We start from the raw sequence: 11647 nt of genomic DNA, 5'->3' as shown, positions 1-11647 counted from the left end.
TGTTAGGCTAAAGACTACAGCCTTGGCCAAAAGTATTGTCAGTGACATAAATTTTGTGTTTGCAAAAAAATTTACTTTATCACAAAAACCCAAATTTCACTGTTTTTTTGGCCCTGGCACAAAATGACCAGCTAACATCATCTCACTAATCATATCAGCAGCACCTGGGAAAGTGTGAACGAGTACTAGTCAGGTGCATTCACTCTATCATTCTGATTGGATTATAAGAGCAGACTGGTTGCTAGAGATGGGCAGATCGAGGCTTCGTGAAGCAATGAAACAGTCGAAGCAAATGTGCCATTTTGTTTCGAGGCTTCGAATCAATCCGAAACCCGTCTCCACGGTGACACCTAGTGGTCACTTGCAGGTGTTGATCTGAAACAACCTTTACAAAGAGCTAATAAAAAAATGTGTTGTTTTTTTTTTTTTATTGTATTTTTGTAATATATGAAGCTTGTAACCTGTAGTCTCTTCACATTGCATAATGTGATTTTGGTCATGAAAAATGAATATTAATAAAAATAAATCAAGCCACAATGTCTCCCTTTCTTATAGATTTTTATTCAAAAATATTAATTTCTCTGCTGTTGAAGGACTCAGCCTACTTCTTTTTTACAGATAATTTCTCCAGCCTTTGAAAAAATTCTCTCACAAGGGACACTTGTTGCTGGCATACAAAGATATTTTTTAGCTAGGACATACAAATGAGGAAAGATTACTGCTCTCTCTTTCCAGTAAGTTAGAGGATCATGAGTTCTGGGCAAAAACGCATCGCTGAGGTATTTTTCACTTCCACTGTGGCATCAGCTGTAGGATTGTGTATCATCTGGGTCTCACGGATACGATTGTCAAAATGTTCCCATAAACTGTCTTGTGTTTCAACTGGTGTTGATGATGGGCCTGATGTTGACATTTGTGGTTCTGAATTAAAAGAAAACGGCAATTAGTAACAAATCATAAACTGACAACACATATGAAGTATAAATTTCATGAATTACATTACATAAGATAACATAGACTGAAACTCACCAGGAGTTGTGTTTGAACGCATCAGTGAAGCACACTCCAGTGTGATGTGCTTTTCAGCATCCAGGGCTTTGGCAGGATTTCCAAAAGCCACATTTTTAAACCTTGGGTCCAGCAGTGTAGCCAGTGCCAAGGCTCTAAAAGTCTCGTACCCTCCACATCTGGAGTGCAGACCTTCTTGTAGATGTGAGCCTATGAGCCAACACAAGAGAAAACCATATTAATTAAAATAATGACAACAATATGAGAGTTATGGCCAATTACACGTATGGTCATAGTGTCCTACCTAATTGTACAGTTGATTCCTGCGTTGCATTTCCTTTTTTCTGTGCAAGCTTGTGCTGCAACATCCTGTACAATGGTATGAGCTTTGAAGCAGACACTCTCTGTTCCTCTGACATCTCTGTTGTTGCTAGTTTGAATGGTTGAAGAAGTGTCAATGACTGTTGAATAATGTCATACTCAAGACTTGTCAGGGGAGCAGTATCACTGTTTAAATTGGCAAGTGCAGCAGCCACTGGCTCACGTTGCTCATACAAGCGTTGTAGCATGTCGAATGTGCTGTTCCATCTCGTTTCAACCTCCTGTATCATTTTCAGACTTGGTCTGCCCATCAAGCTCTGCATCTCCACAAGCTTGTCCTTTGCTTTGCAGCTGGATCTGAACAACCCCACTATCTTTCTGGCTTTCTGGCGAATTTCATTGATGACTGGGGTTTGATCCAGGGCCTTTTTCACTATCAAATTCAAATTATGAGCAAAACATGGGACATGGCGAAGGTTGAGTAGCTGGGCACTTAGGATCATGTTGGATGCATTGTCAGTCACCATGCAGTGAACTTTGGAGGTTATTCCCCACTCAGCCATTAGCAAGGCTTTAGCCTCCATGAGATGCTGGGCTGTGTGGGTTTGGTAAAACCTCCTTACACCCAGTAAAACAGTTGCCATTGTTGCCTCTGGTGTTATGTAATGGCATGTTACACCAAGATATCCATCCATATTAATGGAAGACCACATGTCAGCCGTAAGGCTAACAAATTCCGCCTTTTGTAGGTCCTCCATTGTCTTCTCCTTGGTTGTGTTGTACCTTTCGCTGACCATTGTTTTAAGCACCTTCCGGGATGGGAGGACATAGCTTGGATCAAGCTTGTTCACAAAGGCCCTGAAACCCTCATCCTCCACGATGGTGAAGGGCTGCAGATCCTTCACCACCATGTTCAGAAGAGCCTCATCCAATTCCCTCTGTCTGCCTTTTAAAAGAGAAGATAAAACATACTTTCAGACAAATATATTGGAAAAATAGTAGCCTACCGTGAAAGTAGTCTACTGGTTCATTTGGAAACCTTCCTAAACAAAGTTATGTTATGAATATTTATGCTCAGTGTGCAGAGAAAGATAAAGTGCATTATAGAAATACAACAATTACAAAAAAACAAAATGATGTCTTGGCTGTAGATTGGGTACTCATATGTAGACATATAAAATGTATATTCACAAAGTATAATATTATATTGACAACATTTGTTTTTAAAGTGATTGGCAGTTGTGATTGGGATGTTAGGCATGTCTTAGTCCATGGCCTTTCTAAACAATGGCCCAACACTTAGTTATTATATTTCACTTATAATTAGCCTATATTTCAAACAATGCATACCTTGCTTAGATGGCCCAGCAGTGTCAGTAGCAGGCCTTGGTACAGGGGAACACTACCATCCTCTGCACCCTGCAGAATGGCAGGATGAATGCTCCTCAAATGGCGCATCATGGATGATGTATTGTTGCAGTAGGCGAGCTGCCGATCACAATACACACATCTCACTTTATTTGGGGTTTCCAAATGGAAATGCTCCCACACCACAGATGTACGGCATCTCTTCTGTGGAGCCTCCATTTCTATCTATCTATCTATCTATCTATCTATCTATCTATCTATCTATCTATCTATCTATCTATTTTATCTAATAATCTATATGTATCTGTAATATATGTATCTATCTATTAATCTATATATATATATATATATATATATATATATATATATATATATTTCTATCAATGCATCTATTCATGTGTCACTATATGTACTCTGTGTGTCTCTAAGTCAATGTGTAAATGTAAATTAAATCCTAAATATAACTAAACAAATCGCACTATAAATGTCACTATATCACCAAAAATCCACTATCTCAAAACCAAACTCCTCTCACAAAAACCCACGATATGAAAATGCGTTGACAAAACTTTTATACTGTGTGATTGTGTGATTTGTTCCCGAACCGACCAATCAATGAAACCCTGATTCGGCGGAGCACTCCACCTGATGAAACACTTAGACGCTTCATTTAGCCGTTGTCACGTGACGTGGGTGTTTTGAATCACGCTTCGGATCAGTGTTTCGAATCATCTTTGCTTCGGGATCTCGCAAAGCTTCGGAACGTCTGTTTCGCGCCAGCCATCCTTACTGGTTGCTATAAAAGTAGGGAAGAAGTGCTTACAATCATTGTGTTCTTTTTAGCAATGGTTACCTCTAAAGAAAGACATGCAATGTCTGAACTAAATAAAACTGTCGCCTTGACTTATGAGAGTGTTTCAGTTCATCTCTGACCATGTCGAGCTCATCTTTGGTGAGGTCAAGTTGCTGGGTAAGAGTTTTAATTTCAGTTCTGAATGCGTCCAGATGGCCTTCCAAGGCCTTGTTTCGAAAGTTCATCCATTTCAAATCAAACATGACCTTTTCCAGTTGTGCCTCGGTGTGCTGGAGTTTATTTTACAGGTGCTAGCCTGCTGCTTTCTGTGCTTGGCAGCTGTCAGGGCTTCCAGGGGCCATACAATTTCTCTCATTGACACTTGTTCAAGTTGTTTGGACACCTTACATCGTTCTAGGGCTTCAGCTTCTAGCTGGTCTATGCGGCACATGGCATTGTGTTAGCACCTTTTGGGTCTTTTTGAACTGCAGCTTTAGGTTGTTTACTTCCTTTGACAGATGGGTGGCATTGATCTGATTCATCTGGCCAATGAGGTTGTGGGCCAGGTAGTTGGTGACTTTTCCCAGCATGTCACTCAATATCACCTTCAAGACTTTCCAGTGGGCCGTAGGGTCAGTTTTCAGCTACCTGTTGAGACACTGTAGTGGAAGACTAGGGAGAAAGAGCTGACACAGACCTACACCGGGTTAAGGGCCTAAGTGTGGTGTTGCTAGATGTTGGCTTCAATATGTGGGGACACAAATGAAGGGAAGTATCAGCTAAGTGTTGTTTTCAGTGAATGTGAAGAAATAGTGAAGTGTAATTAAATGTTTCTTTCTTTTCAATCTGGCAGGATTGACACCATACACCTGTTTATGCGGTACAGTTGAACTGCTTACCACAGATGCCTCAAAGGCACACTCGGTTACCTGGTGCTTCTCTCTGCAATTTATTTCCGGACGTGGCTGCGCTTGGATACCGGAATTTGGATTGTGTTGATAAACACAAAGAAAGTAGTTGCATGAGGTTAAGACTAGGGATAACACACAACATTTGGTTAATGATTTGACATTTCAAGATGACTCTTACTGATGACAAATATTTTAACCAGAATTATCTGTGGTTCAACAGGCTTTGTCTCTAGACTGTAGACAGTAGGGATAGAAAAGTTAGAGGGAGACAGAGATTCTAAAATGTAATGGAAAATAAAAGACTAAATGAGATAAATCCACCAATAAATAGTCTGTCGTTATGCTTAATAAGGGATTGAGGCTTGGTGCTCGTTGAACGTGATTGTGTAACAGAATTTTATAGGAGGGATTTTATCAATTTAAAACTTCCACAATGGGAAAGTTTTCCTATCTGTGTGGCCAGTCAATTATGTCTAAAGTGGGGGCCCGTCCACATAGAACAGAATCACTCAGTGCACAACACACAAGTGAAATAAAATTAAAATAGCCAATAAGTAATTAAAATAAACTGGAAATTAATGGGTGGTAGATAATAACAAGAATGAGAGGCAGTTGTAAGTTTTCTGTAATCTTACACTGTTTCAGACTAATTCTTTTCAGGTAGTTAATCTTAGATAAGAAATTGTTAAGTGGAAATAAAGGAATTGTGAAGAAAAGGTCCATTTTAATCAGCTCTCCAAACTCAGCTTAAATTAACTTCAACTCAATTGCCCATTGAGAGATGGTAATTTGTGTTATGAGATAATTGAGTAAAATGCATGAGAGAGAGAAGTGTTTAAAGTTTGAGAAGATAAAGGGTTAAATTGCTTAAAGTTCACATACAATCTGTATTTAACTGTGACAGGCTGCTGTATGCTAACCGCTAACTTTTGGTGCTAGGGTTATTGTAGACTTTCAATGAAAGATGAAAGACAATTTCTACTGTAAGGAATTAGCTTTAATATGGGAATTATGATTAATTCTTTTTTTGGAGTGATATTATTCTCATGGCTTATTGAAAATAATATCACACATATTTAGGTACAGCTTTGAAGCAAAATATTTTAGAATCAGGGGTGAGATTATTTATAAAAATATACCTCAGTCAATTATGTTTAGAATAGCAATAAAGTTTGTCTGTATTCAAAGATGAATAGAGACAAACTTTATTGCTATTCTAAACACCAATCTAATCTAACACATGTATACATGAGACAGGTTGGTGAGAAGAGTGACAGAATGTGAAATAAATTATCATCAATACAGTGAAAAATAACTTTATGGAGTCTGTTGACAATGCCCTAAGAACCATTTATCCTTCTTTGAGTCTACATCTATTTGCTATCGGATTACCCAAAGTATTTAACCCAAAGTATTTACACCAGCACTTTGAGCACAATATTGGAGATGTATTTGCGTATTGTGGTGTTTCCTTGCATTCTTTGTGTTGCTTGGTTCTTGAAGTTCATTCCGTCAATGTTTTGGACCTCTGTAAGATCGTATATTTTATTGTCTGTATGAATGATGAGGTTGGTTTTGAAGCGAGTCCTTCTCATGGAGGATCAGCGAATCCCGTTGGAGAGTGAGAGGCTTCCTCGGGACTTCGAGACCCGAGCTTCCTTGAACCTCACATGGCATGGATCTGGTTCCGACGAGATCCAGAGAAGACCACAAGGGAAGAGTCAGAGCAGAAGAAGAGAAGAGAAGAGAAGAGGAGAGAAGAGCAAAGAGAAGAGAGCATGTTCTTCCTGTTTGGAAACATTTGAACTGAAATTGGCCGCATCCCCAAAGGTGTCCTGCGTCAATCAGAAGTGACTTTTCAGAGTCACATGGTCAACTGGGCTGTCCTTTTCCGACAGTTGATTTTATGGTCCTTTGTTTCTGAGTCTTACAAATTTCCCACTCAAAAATAGTGCATGTTTTAATCATTAACTTTTATATCTTGCAAAGAGGCATGATATTCGTTGTCATCAGCATCCTCTATGTAACCAAGCGAGTGTTTGCATATCAAATTTGACATTCTTTCATGAATATTATACGTGTATGTAACAAAACATGAAAATCCCTGGTTACAAATCATACTGTTTTATTCCTTTGTTATACAACATGGATAAAACAATACACATATTTTAAAGAGTTACATCAGTCTATAATCATTAATTTGTCAGTCATACAAGTTACCACAGTTCAAAGCAATTGTCAGAATTGTATAAATTGTGGAATTAAACGGATTCTGTACATTTTGGAAGGTTAAATCTGTAAAGTATTGTGACTGTGTAAAATGTTCCTGGATTAAGCTGAAATGTTTTAGTATTCGAGTCATGCAAATCTGATGGTCTTTAGGAAAACTTTCAAAGAAAAATCTGCTTTAGCTCTGTGTGGAAGTTCAGAAGGTCATGCTGAGGGGGCCTTGCTTGGACTGTTGATGTCTGGACCATTTAATTTATGATGTTGAAGAATTCCAGGATTGCAGAGGTTGGGTTTTCCTAGATTCAAATCATGTGGCTGCAATTCTTCTGCATGTATAACAAGGGTCAACACTGTAAATATTGACTCTTTGGATATATTTAATGTTTTTGCCAATAAAAGCCTTTCAAACTTATGAAATGCTTATCATTGCTTTCCAGTATACCATAGAGACATGTTAAAAAATACTGAAGCAGCAAACTTTGCAAACTCAACATTTTGGCCACAGCTGTAGAAAGTGGCCAGACTGGAAGTTCCGGTTTGGATGGCCATTTGAGCCCCCAGTCCGCCAACGGGCGAAATTATTTAGACTGTGCTGTTTCTACATTCAGTCTCTCTGTCTTGTGATAGCAACTGGAAAGGAGACATGCTGTTGGAATGTGTGTTGCTGTAGTGTGTTGTCTTCCAAAATACTGAAATGACAGCTGCCTTCCCACTCTGGTAGACCCACTTGCATCTGACATCTTCTCTTCCTGTCATAAAGGCATTTAGCGCTGTGTTGGATTTTGTCTTTGTTCAGTGTGCAGACTGCAAACAGATTGTTTTGTTTATTTCTGTTTGTTTCAACCTGGGTTTATCATCATCATCGATATTCCCAGGATTTATTTTTGTGTAATAACTGGACTTGATTTGATCTGTAGCTTCAGCACACGTTTTCTTTATTTTTGAGAAGATCTGTTGTTCCACTGTGGCAATGGTCACCAACTTTTAATCTGCTACCTGGCAACACATTTTTCCTTCTTTCACACTGCAAGTCGACAGTGAAGCCAACTTGACCTATTGTGTCATATGACTACTCAAGATCCAGTTTTAACATTGAGGTCTATGGAGAGAATCTGCCTGGCTTTATCATTGAGGTCTATGGAGAGAAACAGCCTAGCATTGGGGTCTATGAGGAGAAACAGCCTGGCTTTAACATTGAGGTCTATGGAGAGAAACAGCCTAGCTTTAACATTGTTGTGTATATTTACTTTTTCATGTCTAAGGTCATATCACAACATTATTTCCTCACACATTACTATTATATATATGTAGGGCTCACAGTTTAGGAGCGGGTTTGGTTATTAGCAATAATTAATAATTATCATAGATAATCATTAATTATTAAAATCAATAGAACATCATTGATTTTTTTTAATCCTTTAAATCAACAATCATCAAATTTAACAGAATATTAATTATTATCAAAGATAATAATTAATAGAATATTAACTAGGATTAATGTAGACGGGGCACCACCCTGGAATCAGGGACTAATAACCAGACCGTATAACAGTCTCAACACATGTGTATGCAAAACAAACCAAAATACTTCTCTTTTAATTATAACAAAGTTTATTAAAAATATAATATCAATTAATAATCAATACAATGCAGTCAATAATCTTCCATCATTCAACGACAAACTAAACAGTAAGATGAATAGATATAGTAACCAAAATAAGCCTATAACACATGAGAGGACTGTGTGTGTGTGTGTGTGTGTGTGTGTGTGTGTGAGTGAGAGGAGTGACGCGCACAAAATGGCGGACGTGACTCTCATGGAGTGTTTCGTCACGCGAAATTTCCGTCCAGAGAGTATGGCCGCGAATGTGGGCGGAGTGAAGCCTGTTAATGGCGTCTGCCCGTGTGCAGCATGTCTTTCGCTTGTACGTCTTGTGTGTGTGTGTACGTGTGTGTGTGTGTGTGGTTAGTACGACAGAGAGAGAGAGAGAGAGAGAGAGAGAGAGAAAGTGGTGGCGCCGAAGCCGGTTTCGCGATCGTGGGAGAGAAGGCAACCGTTATGGATAAACAGTTTGCCGGTCTCATCCGCGATGGCGTAAAAACACAACAGTCCAACGTATTTGGATTACAACACAGAAAACTCTTTTGTGATAACAGTTTGTTACATCAATAGCTTGACTATTATTAGCAACAAATGAGCGGACTCCGCGGTCCATAAACTCTACAAACAATAAACTTGATCCACAAGAATAACACACCTAAATATCCTATCTCTGCCCAGACGTTAACCTCTTACTTGAATCGCTTGAGGACGCATGTAGAACGTGTGTTCATCCGTCGTTCGACTCCGACTCGGTTCCTTGAGGCTTGAGTACCGACGGGAGACCGTTATCTCGCTCTGTCGGCGGTCGGCTGCTGATTCTCGATAGCTGGCAGAGAAATCAGCAACGTTAACTTGAATGAAGAGGAAAGGGGATCCTTCTTTCTTCACTTCTGCAGGCAAACGGATGAAGGTGCGGATTGCTCGGCGGTTTTCTTCGGATCCGTTAAAGTGTTCGGTGGAACACACTGAAATCTCAACTCGTCCAGCGAGATGGAGATTGTATGGCCGCAGTTTCAAGTTGCATGTTACTTCCTTTTGCAACGAGGCAACACCTGAGAGCAGTGAAAACTGCGTCTATGCACAGCGAGCGAAGTCACTGGAAGCGAGGTACAGAACGATTTTCGCGGTATTTGTACTCCTGATGACATCATAGTTGAGGTGCGTTCTTTTGAGTGCCTTATCCAATAGGAGTTGAGAGTTCAATCCTTTGGAATTTCACAGAGTTGTAAAGTGAGCAAGGCTTCTTGGGAGCTGTAGTCTGTTTTGTACTCCCTTTGTTTGATTTTGGCACGGTTTTTATCAGTAAGATTTATGACTTTGTTTTTGTGGGCCTCAGTCAGGCTTTATGACTGTGTTAGGCCTGCCTTTGTCTTGTATCTGAATACATGAGGCCCTACATATATTAGTCAGAACAGTTCACCATATCATTAATAAACTACATCAATACATTATCAATACATTACTCCAAAAGTAATGCACAGTTTTGGATTAATTTTGTATTCTTAAATTATGAATGCCTATTCTTGATAAAAGTGCACCTTATTTCAAACAAAAACCACAGACAATTTGAAAGGTAGTGATTTTTAATAATTTTTATTATATAGCACTGTGATGGGGTACCAGCTTGCCCGTATATTTAGGGCCCAAGCACTGAAAGTGCAAAGCCCTATTGTTCTTCTATGGATTATTAGGGCCCAAGCACTGAAAGTGTGGAGCCCTATTGATAAATTTTTCTTTTCAAGGTTTTCAGTACTTTTGGGGTACATAACATGCGTGAAAACTCTTGAAAGTTTGCACACACATCGCTGGCCATTAGGGGAGGGTGCAGAAGGGTCTCTTCGGCGCCACCTAGAACATAGGGCATGTTTGGGGGGGCTATCAAGCACATCCCTTTTGAGGTACAGTCACCAAACTTTGTACACATATAGATCTCATCAAGCCGGACAACATTCCCGCTGACAGTCATAGGTTCTGCCCGAAAGGAAGTTGGCCATTTTGGATTGTTTGAAAAAGGCATGCTGAGGAATGTGAAATACTCCTCCCAAGAATTTAATGTTACAGGTACCAAATGTGGGTGACATCATGCCAAGATATTTACGATGCTAAATTGTGAAGGGATTTTTGATATATCGAATGGTGTTGCCGTTCGATCCAGGCATCTACAAACATCAACAATCGACAGGGGAATGGAGAAACAGCAGAGTTTAAATGCACAAACACAATAATGACTAAACGAGACACAGGTGAGAACAATAATGGGTGCAGGCAGTGAGGGAGGCCGGGAATTTTGGGAATTGTAGTGCATGACAAATTAACAAGTGAAACACGGGGCAGACAACAGGGGATCGTGACAGTTGCCATGGCAAAGCGACAAATTAATGTAAAAAAAAATGGAATATGAAAAAGTCTCATATCTTCTGTGTGCAGAAAATTAAAAACATCAAAATTGAGCCAAATGTTTGTCCTTGCAGGCTGATCACATTGATGTGACTATTGTGGGTCACGGTCATAGCGCCACCAACTGGCAAAAGGAAGTGTGTCACTTTTAACAGACGTTGAAAAATCCCAATTATGTTAGCTTGAATTGCTTAAAAAAATACAGATTATTGTCAAGGCATTTCACATTTTAAATTCTGAAGGGTGTCTTGATATCTTAAATACTGTTGGCATGGCAATGCATTAAATGTCATGATTCCTTTTTGTGCATATTTACATGTTTTGAGGTATTTGGTATAATTAAATTTTTAAGTTTAATGTTAATACACATATTTATTACATTTCATATAAATAAAATATTGTAAAAATATCAACTGAAATGTAAAAATACAAGAAAACTCATGTCTAATCCACTATCTGTTTATTCTCTGACTGGCGATTACAAGAAATGTCCAAAAGAGGGCATCCAAGCTCCATTGATGAATGATTCCTAACAGTTCTGAGTCTGAGTACAGAATGAGTTCATGAGTTGGTTGAGGTCTTTTGCAGTCAAATCCCATAAAACAAAATGCAAACAGTGTGTCCCCACTCAATATATACAACTGAGATGTGGATGCAGACTTTATTAATTAAAACATATAGTTTTATATGGACAGATTAGAGCGTTCAAATTTGTGAACAATTATTCCCATGGTTCCTGTCTCAGGGTCATCGCAGTCCAATCAACGATTTTATTTCTGAAAACTGCCAGATACCCATGACAATATAAGCTAAATATGATATTGGTTCAAGGGTTACTGGGCAAGAATAATAAATATATCGTCATCATCGTCATCCTTCATTTGCCTGGGATAAGACAGAGGGGATATCCCAGGAGATTTCATTCAGTGTTAGACTTACTGCTTCAAATTGAAAACTGAGGTGATCTTTCAAGGTAAGAAATGTTATTTAACATGTATGTCTATATTGTCTATTGAA

General features: G+C 39.0%; 1 protein-coding gene across 1 annotated transcript; it reads right to left on the bottom strand.

Annotated features, from left to right (window-relative positions):
- Positions 1-651: 651 nt before the first annotated feature.
- On the bottom strand, positions 652-2719 carry LOC127623266 (zinc finger BED domain-containing protein 4-like). Its single transcript, XM_052097642.1, has 4 exons — positions 2680-2719; positions 1313-2275; positions 1030-1218; positions 652-921 (listed from the first exon to the last, which is right to left on the bottom strand). Exons 2-4 carry the CDS (start codon positions 2238-2240, stop codon positions 740-742), a joined length of 1299 nt encoding a protein of 432 aa, XP_051953602.1. The 5' UTR covers positions 2241-2275; positions 2680-2719; the 3' UTR covers positions 652-739.
- Positions 2720-11647: the final 8928 nt, after the last annotated feature.

This window comes from Xyrauchen texanus, chromosome 29 (assembly GCF_025860055.1).
Source record: "Xyrauchen texanus isolate HMW12.3.18 chromosome 29, RBS_HiC_50CHRs, whole genome shotgun sequence".
NCBI lineage: Eukaryota > Metazoa > Chordata > Actinopteri > Cypriniformes > Catostomidae > Xyrauchen > Xyrauchen texanus.
Note: the sequence above shows the minus strand (reverse complement) of the source record. Positions and strands in the feature narration are given on the sequence as shown.